The sequence below is a fragment of the Halichoerus grypus genome, chromosome 10, assembly GCF_964656455.1.
Source record: "Halichoerus grypus chromosome 10, mHalGry1.hap1.1, whole genome shotgun sequence".
Lineage (NCBI taxonomy): Eukaryota > Metazoa > Chordata > Mammalia > Carnivora > Phocidae > Halichoerus > Halichoerus grypus.
Window position 1 is genome coordinate 97,644,442 of NC_135721.1, and position 19,881 is coordinate 97,664,322.

The 19,881-nt window shown below is 39.5% G+C and overlaps 1 protein-coding gene across 3 annotated transcripts; it reads right to left on the reverse strand.

Annotated features, from left to right (window-relative positions):
* Positions 1-576: 576 nt before the first annotated feature.
* SNRPB2 (small nuclear ribonucleoprotein polypeptide B2) lies at positions 577-12,639 on the reverse strand. 3 transcript variants are annotated; one of them, XM_078056898.1, is made up of 7 exons: positions 12,491-12,639; positions 10,264-10,353; positions 9,526-9,698; positions 4,993-5,133; positions 3,163-3,213; positions 1,418-1,506; positions 577-953 (listed from the first exon to the last, which is right to left on the reverse strand). In XM_078056898.1, exons 2-7 carry the CDS (start codon positions 10,325-10,327, stop codon positions 794-796), a joined length of 678 nt encoding a protein of 225 aa, XP_077913024.1. In that variant the 5' UTR covers positions 10,328-10,353; positions 12,491-12,639; the 3' UTR covers positions 577-793. The 3 variants fall into 3 exon arrangements, with proteins under 3 accessions (XP_077913024.1, XP_077913026.1, XP_077913025.1); XM_078056900.1 differs by having other exon boundaries at positions 10,264-10,349; positions 12,491-12,608; XM_078056899.1 differs by lacking the exon at positions 12,491-12,639 and adding an exon at positions 12,032-12,438.
* Between the last annotated feature and the right edge of the window lie 7,242 nt (positions 12,640-19,881).

Below are 19,881 nucleotides of genomic sequence, written 5' to 3' on the forward strand. Positions count from 1 at the left end.
GATGCTCATTTATTTGAAGAGCACAAAGTTCAAATTTGGTTCCTGTCCAGGTCTCATTTTCTTCTAACACTTAGGGCAATTATTTTTACCATTAATGCAACACACACACACACACACACACACACCCACCCACCCACCCCCAGGATTGGCAGTCCATATGAATAAAAAAAAAACTACAAGAAGTCTAATCAAGGACTTGATCTAATTCTCCTTTTGTTAAAATGATTCAATGGTGGCGTCCGAGTGGCTCAGTCGAGTAGGTGGCTGACTTAGGCTCAGGTCATGATCTCAGGGTCCTGGGATCGAGTTCTGCGTCCCTGCCTCGGGCTCCGTACTCAGCGGGGAGTCTGCTTGAGGATTCTCTCTCCCTCTATCTCTGCCCCTCCCCCCCCGCTCGTGTTCTCTCTCAAATAAATAAATAAAATATTAAAAAAAAAGATTCAATGTTTCTCTGCCATTAGCTGCTCCAAAATAATACTAGGAAAGCATCCTATTACAGTTTTATATACCTTAAGAGGTGCTCTAGACTAGCATAAACATTTGATGATAGGACAATGGAATAAATGAAGTATTAGGTAAAGAATACAAATAAAAGTTTATTATACAAAATTGAGGCCTTCTTATTTCATAGTTCACTAAGGCTAAACAAAGCCTAGGTATTTTTTAAAATCATTCACAAAAATCTCACTTCCACTCCCCCTCATCCCAACTATTAAAAAATGGCCTGACCAAATGTTATCAAAACAAACACTATAAATAACACCAAGTGCTTTAAAGACAACTCTCCCATATGTTATTTCTTGGCATAGGTGATCTTCATGGCATGGGACGGTGTGATTTTAAATCCCTGTAAAGCATCCCTGGCAGCTCCAGCCTGTCCATCATTTTCAAACTCAACAAAAGCAATGTCATGCCTCCCAGGTACCAAACGTACTTCCTTGAAGCCAGGAAACCTACAAGAGAAACAATTTATATACATAAATATATAAAGGATATAAAGGATATCAAATACATGAATGCTTATTCTGTGTTTAAATCAGCAACTTCCCAATACTGGTCTAGGAAAAGTATCATATCCTACCAAGAATCCTGAGTAGGCTGAAAGAGTCTAAAATACAAATAATAATACAATGAAAGAAGTACAGGTATAATGTAAGCTAGTTCAATTTTGTCACTATATCAAAGCTTTGTTTCCTCTTATACTCATCAATTAAGAGTAATTCAAACATTAGAGGTAATTCAGCTTTTTATTTGCTAAATCTGCAGATTGGCTTCAATTCACATCATTAATCCCAGACCAAATCAAGGACGCTATAGGAATTACTGTTGTGATACACAAAAGGATTCAACCCATAGAAGAACTATTTGTCCTGTTGGGAGGCTTTCAGAACACAGACTGGTTTACGATAAAACTTACTGATTAAACAGCATGGACAACATCATCTCATTAGTCTCTTCTGGTAAATTATTGAGGAATAAAATATAGTTTGGAGGGTAATCAGGGACCTATTACAAAGAAAAAAGGCAAGTTAGCTTTAAGTATAAAAAGTATAGTAAACCATTCGGTTCTTACATTAAAATCTAAACTTCAGAGAACTACATTCCAGTTTATTAAGGATTATGAAATTGTAGCACTACAGCGAACACTAACGCTGAAAAACAATTACACTGGAGAAATAAACATAAACCTAACAGCAACTACGCAGACATTCAAGTCACTTAATACAAATTTGGATGATTACAAATCTTACTAAGTTTAAAGTATTTAATAGTATTTAAAACAATGTTTAAGTTTTAAGCATCCAGAGTCAGCTGTACTGGAAGGACTGTCAACTAGATTACATAACTGAAAGATCCTAACAAAACTAGAGAAGACAGCAGTGTCACCCATCTTCAGCTGGTTACCCGAATAATAACTCAGGTTTCAATCCTCGGAGTTATTGTTTACAATCTCCCAGCATTTAAGAAAATTTGGAACTACCACTTAGAGCCAATACTTGGTGACTTTTAATGTTTTCTGCAAGTAAATGAGATATACAGAGCATCTAGTTACATCCAATAAGTAGAAACAAGTATTATTAGATGTTAAACTAATTATCTGATACCCTAAGCTGGGGTTATGGGGAACTATAGGGACAGGGTCATCCTGTACCTAAGAGCCTCTCTGTCTTCAGGCGGCTACTTTCATGAAGAGAAAAGAGGACGTGTGAAGAACTTAAGGCTTAGAGAATTAAGTGCTGGCATTTGTAAGCTGTACTATAATTGCCAAAGGAGGGAGGGAGAGAATATAGGAAAATGCACATAACTTCAAATCAGAGAAGGAAAGCTCTGAGGTGCAAGGAATTCTCCGGACTTAAGGATCTTGTCAGACTCGAGCATCCAAGGAACCAAGAGGAAACCATTAGTACCTAATTGAGGCTTTCTCTTTGAAGCCTCCAGCAGGGAGATTTGCTAAGAGGTTTCTAAAACCTATCTATAAAGAGACATATATTTGTTCTCAGAAGCCGGAGCAAGAGTAACCATAAAACAACCTTGCTCTATTTAAAAAAGACAGTTCAGTGCTTTGAGCAACTGGTAGGGAAAGAGAGCCCATTCACCTGACCAATTTCCCCAACCTGTGTGTCTATAAAGTCCTGGGGGCTTTGTACATACTGTAGTGAAAATAGTTTGCTCCCAGCCTTTGTAGTTTAAAATCTGTCATTTTGATTCCATCATCGAAACATTATGGAAAGCAAGGAATAAAGTCAGGTTTCATTTCTGCCCCTTAAAAAAATTACAATGTCTTGAGAAGTGAGTTTCTATGTTAAAGTGTTATATAATTTCATGTCTTTTTTTTTTTTTTTTTTTTTAAGATTTTATTTATTTATTTGACAGAGAGAGACACAGTGCAAGAGAGGAAACACAAGCAGGGGGAGTGGGAGAAGGAGAAGCAGGCCTCCCGTGGAGCAGGGAGCCTGATGCGGGGCTCAATCCCAGAACCCTGGGACCATGACCTGAGCCGAAGGCAGACGCTTAACAACTGAGCCACCCAGGCGCCCCTAATTTCACGTCTTGTAAAAGGAATTATTTTCATTTTTTGGAGACAGGCAAGTTGTTGTATATTATTCTTATTGGTTTATAATTTTACTTTAAAAAGCAAGCACCCATGGAAACAAAGATTACCTGAGGATTTGGTGTTGAATTTCCTTGGGTATTTGCTGCATTTGGTGTTCCCTAAACAAAAGAAATAAAAAACAGTTAAAATTTCTGATTGCTCTAAAACAGCAACAGGTGATTATAATTTTAATTACTGCATAAAAATAACATTAATTTTTAAAAGGCCACCTACTAAATGGGAGAAGATATTTGCAAATGACATAACCGATAAAGGGTTAAGTATCCGAAGTATATTAGAAACTGATGAAACACCCAAAAACCAAATAATCCAACTAAAAAATGGGCAGAAGACATGAACAGTCATTTCTCCAAAGACAAAGAGATGGCTAACAGACACATGAAAAGATGCTCAATATCACTCATCATCAGGGAAATGCAAGTCAAAACTACAAGGAGATGTCACCCCATACTTGTCAGAATGGCTAAGATCAGAAACACAAGAAACCACAAGTGTTGGTGAGGATGTGGAGAAAAAGGAACCCTCTTGCACTGCTGGTCGGAAGGCAAACTGGTGCAGCCACTCTGGAAAACTGTGTGGAGATTCCTCAAAAAATTAAAAATAGAACCACCCCATGATCCAGCGATCGCCCTACTGGGTATTTACCCAAAGAATACAAAAACACTAATTCAAAGGGATACATGCACCCCGATGTTTATAGCAGCTTTATTTACAATAGCCACCTAAGTGTCCATCGATAGATGAATGGATAAAGATGTGGTGTATATATCCAATGTGGTATTATTCAGCCATAAAAAAGAATGAAATCCTGTCTTTTGCAACAACATGGATGGAACCAGAGGGCATAATGCTAAATGAAATAAATCAGTCAGAGAAAGACAAATACCGTATGATTTCACTCATATGTGGAATTTAAGAAACAAAACCAACAAACAAAGGAAAAACAAAAAGAGAGACACACAGCAAGAAACAGACCCTTAACTACAGAGAACAAACTGATGGTTACCAGAGGGGAGATGGGTAGAGGGATGAGAGAAATAGGGGACAGGGATTAAGGAGGATAATTATTGTGACGAGCACGGAGTCATGTACAGAAGTGTCGAATCACTATACTATACACCTGGAACTAACAACACTTAAGCTAACTCTACTGGAATTAAAACCTTAAAAAAACACATTAATTTAAAAAGATTTCTTATTCTAAGAATTTACATGGTACCTGAGTCAAACTTTAACTTGTCAGTTAATTTTGAAAGATCTAGTCCAAAATTTTAAAGACTGTTAATCATAAAACTTAATCTCTAACCTTTAAAATTGTGGAGAAATATATACGGAAAAACCAAGAACCAGTCTTTTTTTTTTTAACAATCAGACAAAAGTCAAGCACTGTACTTCTTGAAACTGATTTCTAATGACTTTCAATCCAAAAGTAACTTCATTTTGGACGATAATCTCACTTTTATCTGGCATTTTAAATTAGATTTTTGAATTCCTGAACTGTTCAAAGAAAGCAGCTTTGTGTGGGGTACTCAAGATAAAAGATAATATCTATAGCATTATTGACAGTAGAACTTGAGAAAGATGCCAGCAAATATTAACATATTTTGACGAATGATGGAACTAAATGTCATACAAATTCAAATAAAACTGTTTAATATAAATCTGCGTTTATAAGGGTTTAGATTTAATTTGGGGCTTAAATATAAATATTGGAATTCTAGAACTCAACCAATTCCAGCTTCTTGAAATTGCACCTTTTAAACACACACATAGGCACATACAGACACACACACCCCAAAGATCATCCCTTAAGTGGAAAACGGACATCCCTATCAAGTTCTTAACACCAACAAACCTAGGAACTTTGTTCATCTCACCTGACCAGGCTTTTTGTTTGCAGTGGTCGCAGTCTGTTCCACAGTTTTTGCTTTTTTCTTTTCCTTCTTCTTTTCTTTGTCAGCAAAAGTGCCGCGCATTTTAGATATTATATCAGAATCTGTTTTTGCATACTGGATTCGCTGTTTTAATTATTTGGAAACAGGTTACTATTCATTATGCTGAAAGCTGTTTATACTCTTCAGTAGTATTTCAAATTTCATTACACAAACACACTACAAGCTGGTTTTAAACACATCCCTCAGGAAATCTGTCAAATACACTGAGCACCAAATGAAAATAAATTGTGGTCTATGATTCACAACTTAGACAAAGTTAGACTCAACTGCTTATTAGAAGAAAACCCAGAGATTTTCATATGGGAAACAGAACTTTGCAACATCTGCACCACTGCTTCTCTCAATTTCATGAAACAGAAAAAAGCACTGGAAAGTTGTCTACTCCTTGGTAAGGACTCTCAATAAAAGGGTCAAGATGTGTCGATTAGCTGTGGAATGTATTATATGGAATTTATTTCCACAGGTAAAGTAAAGATTGAGAATGATTTCCCTTTGAATCTGATCTAGGATTTTTAAATGAAATGACTAATAGTGGCAACAATTTAAACTTCAAAATGCTTTGAAAAGAAACAAACTAGCATCTCAGCTAGTGCAACCAGGCCATTTGCTGATTCTTCCTATACCTCGGCCAGCAAGAACAGTATGCCAGCAAGACAACAGGAGAGCTTTTAAAAACCCTTGTCTAGGAGAGCATTTGGTAAACTTTAACACGCATTCTAACTACATGGAAGACTGCAGATTCTGATGCAGTAGGTCTGAGCGAGGCCTGAGATTCTGCACTTCTAACAGGCACAAAGTGGATGATGGGGCCCACACTTTGAGTAGCATGGCCCTGGTCTAAAGCATTATTACACAGCTAGATTCAACACCAATCACCCAAATTTTTGCTAGGAGTTAAACCATTTTCTAGGGTGTATCTATTTGCAAACTGCAATTTCCATTTCCAAGAAACATTTCTTCTCTGGAGCTGAATGAGCTGAAACAACCTCTCTGACCATATCAAAACACAAGAGTCCTACAAAATTACTATCTAAAATTGCCTTATAGAACAAGAATTTCATCTCAGTCTGAAAGGAAACAAGTGACCTAAAACAACATGGGTTTGAAAGAAAATTTGTTAAAACCAAAAGCAAGTCTCTCTTTTTCCCCAGCTAGAGATGAGTGTGCTGGGGAAACAAGAGGGGAGCATCCTACCCTCACCTCAGTATGCAAAGCTTTCTCTGGCTACTCTGGGCTACTGTACCATAGGGTTTCTAAGCGGACTTATCCCTGTAAGCAACTGCTGGTCTTGGCATGTCATCATCTAACCAGAAGGAATGCTTAGACTCTTTTTTTTTTTTTTTTTAAAGATTTTATTTATTTATTTGAGAGAGAGAGAATGAGAGAGAGCACATGAGAGGGGGGAGGGTCAGAGGGAGAAGCAGACTCCCTGCCGAGCAGGGAGCCCGATGCGGGACTCGATCCAGGGACTCCAGGATCATGACCTGAGCCGAAGGCAGTCGCTTAACCAACTGAGCCACCCAGGCGCCCCGACTCTTTTTTTTTTTTAATTTTGTTTTAGATTTTATTTATTTGAGAGAGTGAGAGGCAGAGACAGTGAGAGAGAGCACAGTGGGAAGGAGAGGGAGAAGCAAGCTCCCCGCAAAGCAGGGAGCCTGACGCAGGACTTGATCCCAGGACCCCGGGATCATGACCTGAGCTGAAGGCAGACACTTAACGACTGAGCCACCCAGGCACCCGCTTAGACTAACTCTTAGTCCCAAGGACTCCCCTGCCATCTCCCCTGTGTCTTCAACCTTCTCCCTGACCTGAACAGATCTTGGGTGACCTGTCCTTATGACACAGTCACCTGTGAAAAATCCCTGATCTCAGCCATCATTCTTAGCTGGCTGGTCTACACTATTGATTCTCAACCAGAGGTGATTTTGTCCACAGGGGACAACTGGTGCTATTGAATGGAGACAGTCTGGGTTGTCATGCTACTGGCATGTGGTAGATCGAGCCCAGGGATGCTGCTAAACACTCTGCCATGAACACGATAGCCCACCACAACAAGAATTATTCAGGTCAAAATGTCAAAAGTACCAATGCTGAAAAACCTTGGTTGGAGACCAAAGACCCATAAGGGACAAAAAAAAGTATACCCACAGCTTAGAGAAGGAGCAAGGTTTACATTTATGCCAAAGGTTTCATAACAGAAGCCATTCAGGAAGATGGTTCTACATTACTGAGGTATTTTTGGTATTAAATAACCAAATTTCCTTGAATTTGGGTAATTTTGTCATGAGTTCCAAGTTATAGCAAATTTTGCTTACTTCTGATCTGGTATGTTGGGATTTAAAACAGAAGAGCAACTAAAACCACCTGAATAAACACAAAGCAAGACAGCTCAAAGAACATTCTTCTTCCTCTTCCAGGATGCTGGAAATTTGGCAGTATCTGCTACCTTCCTGAAGGTAGAAATGGAACTCATAAAACACTTCCAGTGCATTATCAGTCTACTGGACCTTTCCCATTAACTTAAAATAATTAGTTGGCAAAGTGAAGCCAGTGCCAAAAACGTCTAGCTTTCCTGTATCTGAGTAACTGGCGCATGCAAACTTGTCATCTCAACTCAACAAAACAAAATCCTCTATAGGAAGAAATCGTTCCTCCATATTAATTTTCGATTTTAACTAAAACCCAGTCTTATGCTCTTGCCAACTGCAATCTCCATTATACTATTTCTTCATACTTACTAAGACAGACAAACTGGTTTCAGGCAATTCCAACTTATTAAAAAGAGTATATGAAGGCACAATCCTAGTTTTCTGAGGTGGGCCTTTCCACACAGCTGGTGCCCATCAGATGGGAAGTGATGGGAAAAGGGGAACTGGATAGAAAAGGAGAAGAAAACTTGCTCTAGTAACAGAGAAAAAAATGCCCACTCCTGAATTAAATGTGCTATATAAAGGCCCTCAAACCAATGACCACAGCGAACACTGCCTGTTTTTATAAATCAGGTCTTGCTGGAACACAGCCACATTCGTTCACTTGCATACCATCTACAGCTGCTTTTGCTGCCATAAAGGCAGTTAAACAGCTGCAGGAGAGATCATCTGGCTCACAAGGCCTAAAATACTTACTATCTGGCCCTTTAGGACAGTGTGCCAACTCCTAGTTTGGGGGGAAAAATCGTAATACTGGGTGTCAGGTTAGCTTTCGAGGCCTTGTACTGCCATTGGTTGTATTAATATAACCTAGACTGGCAATTAACCTTTCTGTGCCTGATTCATTCTTTCATTCTATCTCTATCTTTTTTTTTTCCGATTCTTCATTTCTAAAATAAAGGGATTAGACCAGTATCTGCACTAGACTATGGGCCAAATCCAGCCAGCCCATGGCCTGTTTTTATATGGCCTATAGGTTAAGGACTTTTTTCCCTACAGTTTTAAAGCGTTGTTAAAAAAAACTCACACAGACACAAGAATATGTGACAGAAACTGTGGCCCACAAAGCCTCAAATATTTACTATCCAGTCCTTCATATAAAGTTTTTGCTGACCTCTGAATTAGCCTAAAGGATAGCCAATCTCCTTACATTTTATAGGTACTGAAAATGAACATAGGCACACAGCCAGTTAATGGTAGAGTCAGAATGAGGATCCAGGGCCTGGAAACTCTGGGCCTTGGCTTTCTCCTCAAGGTCTCTTCTCATCCCATTCTAGTCTCAGGAAAAAGCACTAGGAATCCGTACCCAAGGTACTCTGTAGGTACACGATTCCATTGATTTAAAATATTTAGTTGGCAAAGTGAAGCCAGTGCCAATCATTTCTAGAGAGTGGCCTCCTGAGTTCCCTAGTCCCTCTTGGCCCTCCAACAACCCAATCTTCACCCAGCAGCTAAATGTGAATCTCACATCATTCCTGAGGTTAAAACTTTCTATGCATGACTATTTCACTGTCCCTCATTGTTTATTCATCAATAAAACTTATGATTTAAACCTATGAATTTTTCTTAGATCACTGCTTTTTCTAGACTGCATGGCTTCTGATATGTATTTTGCTATGCTATTTTCTGAAACTTCAAATTGATTTCCTCTCTGACCCATGATTTTTGTGTTTTGTATTGTTTTACAAGTTTACAAAAAAGGTTTCTTTTTAATCTTGAGTTAACATCTAGTTCTTTTGAGATGAGAATATTGCCAATACTGCCACTATTTTTTAAACATTTACATCTAGGTGTACAATGTTTAAAAAATATTATATTTTGTTATTGCCCATCTGAACTATCATAAATTAGTAAATTATAAACTCTACTATTACTGTGTTTCTATAAATACAAATGTGTAAATAAAATAAACCCAAACTTGCTTTAACAATTAAAAACAGAAAGGAACAGCCCATAGTTTCAAATGCATATCTACAAACTTAACATACCATTAAGTGATTAAACCGAAAATATAAGATTGCCTTACCATTGGTTTACCATAAAATGGAAATCCTTGTAACTGTCTCAAGGCATTTGTGGATGAGCCCAGTTCCTTAAAAATAACAAAGGCTTGCCCCCTCATCTTCATGGTCTTTAAAGCTACAATATCTACAACGTGGCCAAACTGAGAAAACAGGGCATACAGGGATCTCTTCAACTCTGAGCAAAAGTAGAGGGGAAAACAATTTATTTATTAAAGAAACAGTGGCAAAACTCTTCATAAAATGACACTGCAATGAGTGCCCCCCACCATGCATTTACTTAAAGTTACATATTTTAATAAAATCACATTATACTACTGGCTATCTAATTTTAAAAGTTGTATTTTTTTTTTAAGATTTTATTCATTTATTTGACAGAGACAGACACAGCGAGAGAAAGAACACAAGCAGGGGGAGTGGGAGAGGGAGAAGCAGGTTTCCCGCAGAGCAGGGAACCGATTCAGGGCTCGATCCCAGAACTCTGGGATCATGACCTGAGCCACCCAGGCGCCCCTAAAAGTTGTTTCAAACCATTTTATCTGAGTGAAAACATATTCACCAAATTTCCAGCCCCTACCTATTTTTGTTTTTAAAAAGCCTTAAAATTCTCACACAAAAGGAACAAGCCATTATTTCAGGTACTGACAAAGATTACTATGTGAGTTTTGAAGCAGTACAGTTTTTAAGATGCTAGCAATTAAATGCACTTGGGTTGTGAGCAAATGGTTTTTAAAAGCACTTACCTTCTTTTTTAATTTTGTCATTCATATTGTTGATGTAAATTGTATGATTTGGTCTGATATCCATGTTTGGAGTTAAACTGTTCAAACTGCCTAAGGAGACAGTAAATATTCTGTTATAAACAGGGAGCATTAACTCACACTGTTGTGTCGTATAAGGACAACACAGGGATTATTTTTTTTTTTAAAGATTTTATTTATTTGGGGCGCCTGAGTGGCTCAGTCGTTAAGCGTCTGCCTTCGGCTCAGGTCATGATCCCAGGGTCCTGGGATCGAGCCCCACATCGGGCTCCCTGCTCGGCAGGAAGCCTGCTTCTCCCTTTCACACTCCCCCTGCTTGTGTTCCCTCTCTCACTGTGTCTCTGTCAAATAAATAAATAAAATCTTTAAAAAAAAAAAAAAAAAAGATTTTATTTATTTGACAGAGAGAGAGCGAGAGCAGGAACACAAGCAGGGCGAGCGGGAGAGGGAGAAGCAGGCTTCCCGCCGAGCAGGGAGCCTGATGCGGGGCTCGATCCCAGGACCGAGGACGCTTAACGACTGAGCCACCCAGGCACCCCTAACACAGGGACTATTAACTTCTCAATTTTCTTTCAATCCCAAATGTCAGAAAATATCAGTTTTTGTTAGTAGTCATTAAAACCTCTCCAGCACTTGCTAGCCCTCCTTTTTAAACAAAAAAATAGTTCTCAGGCACAAAACTTGGTGGAGCACCAGTATCTAGGCAGATTTTAACAACATTATTTCACCCAATACATTTATTTTTTTATTTATCTTTCACTTGCAACAAACAAGTTTTTTTTTACCTAACAAAATAACCTTTGTTTTTTAATGAAATTATTTTATTTATTTTTTTAAGTAGGCTCCACACCCATCATGGAGCCCAACGTGGGGCTTGAACTCGCAACTCTGAGATCAAGATCTGAGCTGAGATCAAGAATTGGATGTTTAACCGACTGAGCCACCCAGGCGCCCCACTTAATTAAATTATTTTTAAAATAATATTTTAGGTTTTAAGAGAAATGAGAAAGAAACTAGCAAACGTGTGCCCAGTAAAAATCATTAACACATTAACGATGTTTGCCAAGCAATACTTCACGAGTACACTTAAAAAGTGCTTTCCTATCAGTTACTTAATTTATATACACCATCACACAACTCTAACGGACTTGAAATTATGGAGCTCAGAGAGAGCAGTATTGCATGATGGTTAAGAGCTCGGATTCTAGTACCAGCCTCCTCTGAATTCAAATCCTATGTATGCTTATTACTAGCTGCTTGACTGAAGGCAAGTTCTTTAATCTCAGGTCTACGGCTGTAAAATGGGGCTGGTGTAACAACACTTACCTACTAGAACTCAGAAGACTAGATGACAAAGTTCTGGCACAGCTCTCAGATGGGCAGTGAACACTTCGAGTAGCTGTTATTAATGGCTAATACAGGTAAAGGACTTGCCTATCGTTAGACTAATCGTTAGCTAATAAACAGCAGACTTGGGAATTCCACCCTTGTTTCCTCGCCTTTTGCACTTTTCTTTCACACTCACTTGACTATTTCATTTTTTACACCGTTTTTAGTTGCCAACTGTGACCCTGCTTTATTTCCTTGGGTGCCCCCCCCATATACTTTCATTTCACCAATTTTAAACCCACTGTGTGTGAACAGTATAGGAAGCCTGCTAAGGAAAAAGCCTACAGACAAGGACTGCACTTGTGCGGAACAGGTGAAAGGTAACGCTTCTCAGAGATCTGCGACCCCCCCCCCCCCTTACCTGAAACCTGGAAGGGCTGGGGTCGCGAAAACGACAAGAAGAAAGTGAGACGTCAAACTGAAGGCGGAGCTCTCAAAGGGGAGGCTCTTGCAAGATCTCACGCGAGGTTTGAGAGTGGTCTGGACTAGAGCAAGGGCACCTGGAGTCCAAAGGGAGCCTCCCGCTTCTCTAGCCGTGGCACGTTCGACCAAAGCCCCAGGAAGCGGCCAAGCGATCGCCGATCCCAACCCTTCCCACTAGAGACAATTCTCCTAAATTCGGAGGCCTAGCAGGACCAGTGCGTTAGTTTCCAACTCCTCCCGCCCTCTCGCCAACCCCTCCGCGAACCCGGGAGCAAACACTCGCCGTTCCCAGCACCGCGTCCCGTCCACTCCCTGCTCCCACAAACTGGCGTCAGGCCGAGAGGCGGCCGACAACCCGGAAAACGGAAACAGCGAACGAGAACGCGTTCCAACTCACCTGAGGCCTACGCTGGTCCCCCACGAACCGAAAGCCGGAAACGGAGCCGCTACCGGAAGTTACGCTACCACGCGCCTCAATCAAGCGCCGACAATTCGAGCAGTCGAGCTTAGAGTCGATCGATGCCCTCCGGCTCCTGCGACCGCAGCTGGACTCTCTCTCTGCGCATGCGCATACCTGGCTGGCGGGAAGGGTGGCTGGGGACCGGGAAGGATCTTGTAGGAACCTCATGGATTAAACTGGATTCCTGGGGTCGTGCAGTGAGGCTATCTGTTTCCTTACGCAGCCACGACTTTCTGTGGTTTTACCCCACACGACAGTGCCTTTCATCTTTCCAGACCCTATATAGCTTCATAGGCAGCCCCTCATGCCAACTACCTGGGAAGGTTCCTTGGTTTCGTCCTTCTCAGAGCTCTGGTGGCCTCTGGTTTAACATCACCTTGAGGGCACCTGGTACCTACCCCCAAGGGTCCTCTGATTCCTGGTGCTCTTGAGGGAACGCTTCTCACCATTCTGCTGATGAGCCTGAATCCCAGAAGCAACTCAGGTTGAGTCCCGAAAGCAGAGGGAATTGATGTCTCACATTCGCTCTCACCTGATAAGGCAACCACCTCCAATGATGGCCAAGCAAGCACCCCTAAGATCATCTGCCTAAATTCACTGGGAAAAAAAAAATCCCTACCCCCCTTCCCATCTGCTGTCCCCACAAAATGCCTAGATTGTTCTAGGATGATAGAAGTTGTTGATGTTGATGCTTAGCTGAATGGGAATCCAAAAAAGTACATGCGGTCATTCTTCTGTTCACCAAATATATGTAAAGTATCATCTGAAATATGAAACGGTTGTTATAAGCCAAGGGAAATCTAATCTTGTATCTTCTGATAACCTTACTTTTTTTTTTTTGAAGATTTTATTTATTTGACAGACAGAGACAGAGAGGGAACACAAGCAGGGGGAGCAGAAGAGGGAGAAGCAGGCTCTCCACTGAGCAGGGAGCCCGATGTGGGGCTCCATACCAGGATCCTGGGATCATGACCTGAGCTGAAGGCAGACGCTTAACGACTGAGCCACCCAGGCACCCCTTCCGATAACCTTAAAAATAAAACTTATTTTACCATCAAAAAAGTGGGTTTACTCGGTAATGGCAGGTAATGTAAAACGCAAGACAAGCAAGTTACAGTCAAACCATTGGCAAACCCCACAAACACAGTAGGGAAATGTTATTTGTATGGAGAAGAAGGAGGAAATTGGGAGGGGTTGTTTTGAAAGAAAGATCTCCAGGTAATTAGGGTTTCTCATTGGCTGAGTTGCAGAAGTAATGAATTTCGTAGAGGAGATGCAGTGTACATCTTTTTTCTGTTGGGACCTGTAATTGATGATTGTTTCCTACTGAGAATTCTTTCCTTGAGTCTGTAATTGACACTAATTTTGGAGTTTGTAATTGACAGTTCTTCCTGTAATTGACATTGAGTGGTATTCCCCTTTCTAGCCTCCCCAGTCCACTTTGGTGAGGTTTCCCTTTATTTTTGAACTTCCCCTTAACTAATCTCTCTGAGCCTCTTTTCCTCATCTGTAAACTAAGGATCATAGTAATACCTCATTTTGGAGCTATTGTGAGGATTAAGTAAGCTAAATGTAAAGTGGTTAGCACACTGTCAGACACAAAAGAAATGTTTTATAAATGCTATTTCTAAATGCTGGCTATGATTTGTACATATGAAGAGGCCAAATAGGTTGGTTTTATAAGATGGGGATTTTTATTTTTTAAAAGATCACCTGAAGGTGGAACAACTTGAAAATAATGTAAGCTTCTTAAGGGTGGGGATTTTGCCTACTTTGTTCACTCAAGTACCCTCAGTAACTAGAAAAGTAACTGATACTCAATAAACATATTGCATGAATGGATGAAACTTCATGGAAAATTTAGCAGCACTAAACAAATGTGATATTTTACGAAGATGCACGTAAGTGTAGGACATAAACAATCACAGAAAAGCATTATATATATATATATATATATATATATATATATATATATATTAGAAGAAATGTAACTAGTTCTGTCTCAGTTAAGGGATTATGAGGGAATATAAAGGGCATATCCTTAACACATTAAAAGAGAATATAAACTAATTAAAAATGATTTCTGAATAACAAAGGACGGGGTGCCCTGCACGTTAATAAGGACATCTGTGCCATTAATTGCTTCTGTTTGACGCTGAGGATGGCTAAACTATTTCTCTGAAAATAAGCTATAACCTGGCAGTATTATGCAAGTGCTTCTGGCCAAAAACTCATCATAACTATTAAAAGAGAATGATGTAGGACTTTGCCAAGATGGGAAGAAAATACCACAGGAAACACAGAGACCTAAAGACAGACGGTGCATCGTGTTTCATTAACAGCTAAATAATGGCTACTATACCTTACGCTGTGAAAAAGAAATCATCTAATGCCAACTCAGTGACAATGATCTGCATGCTATTTCCCAGGTCCTTCTCAAAAGAGCTAGTGCATTTTCCTGTCCTTGGGCAGTTGCTCTGTGCTTTCCAATAGCCCGTTAATTGTCTTCCATAGTTTCCTGAATGATTTTGAGAAACCAGTAATTGAAAGCAGGAGTGAGAAAGGAATGAAGGAGAGAGAGGATCTTTTCTGGTCTTGTGAGAAACCTTGTTATAGAACTATATTCAAGAGCGTTATAATATCTAAACCTTGGTCAGATGTATTATAAAGCAGCTGAGGCTGGACACCTGGTTCCTGGACCTACTTTGAAAGCATAAGCAGAACTATAGTTGCATTAGTTGTTATTAACTTATCTCCACGTTCTGTTTTGTTCCCTACTTAATTATGTTTTATGCACCTCTTACCAACCATTAACTTTGCTTTTTCCGCTCCTACTCCCTGTTTACCCACTGATTGTAGTAACCTGATGGGGATCCGATGATGCTAACATTTGTATTGAACTTATCTGCTTACCTGATCTCCAGGTTCCAAAGGGTGCCTCATTGTATGAAAGAATGGGTACCTCCAGGTTGTTTCAAGGCACCCCCCCCCCACTCAAGTTTGCAAGAAACCTTTCACCTTCCTCTGTGTATTCACCTCCTTCCCCAAACATATATAAACTGTCCCTAGCCTCAACTGGGCAAGGCAGCTTTGGGAATGATCCCCTGCCTTCTCCTTGGGCTGCCCTTCTGATAACAAAGCTCTCTTTGCTTCTGAGTCAGTGTCTCAGACATTGGCTGGCTGCGCATTGGATGCACAGACAAGTTTGAGTTCTATAACAGAACTGTCATTCCTTTATAATGAAATTCACCTCTTGAGGATCAGATCAGGAATCAGTGTCAAAAACTTACATGTTTTTAAAAATAATAGAAGAGCAAATGGGTTTCCTCGGAGTTCTGCTCAGTCCAGTCTCTCACATTTCAGTTAAGCAACATGATTTACTTTTTTGTGAAACAGGTTTTTTATCAAATAAACCTGGAGGCAGCACTGTAACACCTTGGCCAGGCTTTACGTGTCTACTGATGATGAAACTCGCTTATTTTAGGGGTAGCAGAAAAATGCCTACAAACAATTGGGAATAAAACAGTGTCAAGACATCTAAATGATAACTGAGGTGTCTCTTAGTGACTTGGAATACACAAATATTTACTTACCTTATCTGCACATGTTTTATGTTTCTCATTAAAGGTTTTCAGTATCTTGCTGCAGTAGTCTGAGATGGAGCCATGTTTAGAGGAAAATGCATCATAAAACTGGTGGATAAATTTTAGCTTATTTATGTTAGATAGAGCCACAAAATGTACGACCATTTGTTTGTAGCTTCTTTCTCTCCCCAGGTGGCAATTACATTAAGAAATTTATGTAGGGTGAAATTATTTTCACACCAAACATTAAACAAACCTAGGCATGATTGTTGAGCACTAAATTAGGGTTCCTTTTCCTAGCTATTTGAGATTATGTTTGCTGAAACTTCCTAAAAAGTACCCCCACCCTCGCAATTCAGGGAGGAAATCATTTTGTGCGATTATTTCAGCTTACTTCAGCCCTTCCGTTTCATTCTTTTTGGAAATATTCTTGTTTTCAGGGAAGAAAAAAAAAAAAAAAACAGAAGTGACTATCACCTCTGATATGTACTACTGTGTTAATGGTAATAATGGGTTGTCATTCACATCCACAAGAATAATACCCTCTCCCCCAGGCAGGTGGAATCTGAGCTAGGCTGTAATAATATATGTGTTCCTTAAAGTTTGGAAACAGTAGTTTGCCTTTTAAGACCTGATAACTAATCCAAAGAAATGGTGTGTGTGTGTAGGGGGGGGGGGAACCTGAACTTCTTGTTGTTCAATATTATGATATGTGCAAGTTGTGCTTGGCATGCTGTCATCTGACCTCCCCTGAGGTCTGCGAAAGTAACGTCACAAAGCTGCCATTCTCTTCGAGACTGGAAAAATAAGATGCCAGTCTCATTAGGCCCACCTAACAAGCAAAATATTATGCAGATAACAATTTTTAAGTAGAGCAGGTTTTGCTTCTATGATTTAAAATGTAATTTTTTTTAGTCCTAAACCCTATGACAATTGGAAAATCCAAATTTCAAAAAGGAAAGTTCTTTTTTAAACGTCAGACCTCAATTATGGAATTTCATACATGATATATCATTGATTTCAAGGACTTACTCCAGATATCCTAATCCAGTGCTTCTCAAACATCAGTGGGCACATGGGTCACCTAGGGATTTTGTTAAAATCAAATTTTGATTGAGTAGATCTGGGATGCAGCCTAAGAATCTGCAGTTATAGCAAGCTTCCAGGTGATGCTGATGCTGCAGGTCCCCCATGATATTTTAGGTAGCAAGATCCAAAGCATTTCCACTTTAAGAGAATTAATTAATCCATAGATTATCCAGTATTCACGATAGTTAGCTCTGAAGCCACAGAGCTACTATCAGATACAGACTACTATCTTCTTAGGCAAACAAGACAGTCAAGATGTCTTGATACTGTTTAGGAAATCAACTCTTTCTTTCAAAGGTGGTCTATTTATCTGAAGCTTTATTTTAACTGCCTTCTACTGGGCATTTGGAAATAAATCTTAGGTGAGAGTGACAAAGTCTGGAATTTATATTCCTTATGACGAGATCGCTTCATTGTTCCTTAGGCCCAGGGTCACCTACTAATTCGTGGTACTCATTATACCTGTGCACAAACGTTCTGGTTCTTATCTCCTTCCAGGCTCATGGCGGGCTTGAACTTCTCCACACCCTTTGAAAATCGTCATAGTAGTGTAACTTGTTTTGGCTAAAGGAGTCTGAGGACATGAGGAGGCAGCAAGGTAGTTCACGATTTGCCAAGTGCCCTCTTTCCTGGCTTTGTGATCTTGGAAACATATCCCAAGATGGAACCTCTGTCAAGCTTAGGTCCCTGAGGGATTTCATTGATTAGACACCTCCCCTACACACACATATGCCGCTTCCAATTGATCATGTAACATAAGCAAGACATAATTAACTGAGATTTAGGGGGTATTTGTTAAGGTGGCATAGCCTAACCAATCCTGACTTATATACTAATTGAAAACATCTCTGAGAAATAATTCTTAGAAAGTTCAAGAGTTTGGGGAGCCCGGCTGGCTCAGTCAGTGGAGCGTGCAACTCTTGATCTCAGGGTTGTGAGTTTGAGCCCAATGTTGGCGGAGAGATTACTTAAAAAAATAAAATCTTAAAAAATAAAAGAAAGTTCAAGAGTTTTACACAAGTAGTTTCACAATTATGGACTGTTTTTGAGTGCGTAAGAGGTTATGTAGCTGAGGTGGCTCATTTCTTTTGAAGGAAAATCAAAGTAATTAATTTATAACTGCAGTTGGCCCTTGAACAATGCAAGTTTATACTGCGTGGGTCCACTTTGCAGATAATTTTTAATAAATTCAGTACAGTACTGTAAATGTATTTTCTCTTCCTTATGATTTTTTAAAGATTTATTTATTTATTTTAGAGAGAGAGAGAGCATAGGGGGTGGAGGGAGGAAGGGGCAGAGGGAGAGAGAGAATCTCAAGCAGGCTCCACACTGAGCGCAGAGCCTGACGCAGGGCTCGATCCCAGGACGCTGAGATCAAGACCAGAGCTGAAACCAAAAGTCAGACACTCAACCAACTGAGGCACCCAGGTGCCCCTTCCTTATGATTTTCTTAGCATTCTCTTTTCTCTAACTTACTTTATTAAAAATACAGTATATCATACATATAACATACAAAATATCTGTTAATCAACTACGTTATCAGTAAGGCTTCTGATCAACAGTAGTAGTTAAATTTAGGGTGAATTTAAAGTTGTATGTGCATTTTCAACTGCATGGGGGTTCAGCACCCCTAACCTCCACATTAGGGTCAAATGTATATGATCCACGTTTTGAGTGACCTTTCTATAATAATTTAATCCTAGATCTATTGGCCGCATATGTTGGATGACTATATAAGAAAATATCTTGAAGCCTAGCTGAGAGAAGAATCTGTGGTTGATAGCATTTTCACAGACCTTCAGAGAAGGGTTCTAAAGAAATAAAGAGATGTCATGCTCACAGTCTAATTTTAGAGTGGTCAGAATCATCTTGCAACAGGAGACCAAGATATGTATAAAATATTTCAGGTAAGCTTTAACATCATGAGACAGTTTGGATTCTTATCACAAAGAAGTTGAAAGAAAAAAAAAATGAAGTCTCTAGTTTGAACTGCAGATTATTTTTGGACAAGACAACCCTGGAAATTATTTCTGTCCAAAGAATCCAAAACAATTATGTAAATGAGGCTAGTACTTCCTATTTTGTTTAAGGTGAATGGGGATCAATTCAACTATTATAAATTTCCTTAATATCCACTGGCAGAAACATCACATAGGTTAATGAGTTTATTAAAATGGATGGTGAAAAAATAAGAATATTTATCTCTTGTTGATAGGGGATAGTCTCTCCTTTATCAGTCTTTTATTTTTCCAGTTTTAATATGAAGCTACTTTCTGACATTAATGTTACCAAATTACTTCAGCTCCTGAGAGATATTAATATAACATAATACATTTTGTCGATTCAGTAGAAGATTCTGAATAAGACCGGTCAGTTGAAATGTCTGAAAGAAATTAGTTCTAAGTTATTTCCTCGTGACTGAAATTGCAAATGTCAAATTCCATTATAGGTGGCTAAGAGTAGAAGAGCTCCTTCCCCGCTTCATTCAGCAGAGGGTATCCCAGAAGTCTTTGTGCAGTGTTAAGCTTTAAATAGCTTAAAACAGGACTAAGACTTTGGGACACTCTTATCTTTATTGAACACCTAGAAAATCCCGTGCTAGCTTCCAAAGATGTGATTGTAAGCAGCACAGACATATTAGTTGGTCTCGTGGAG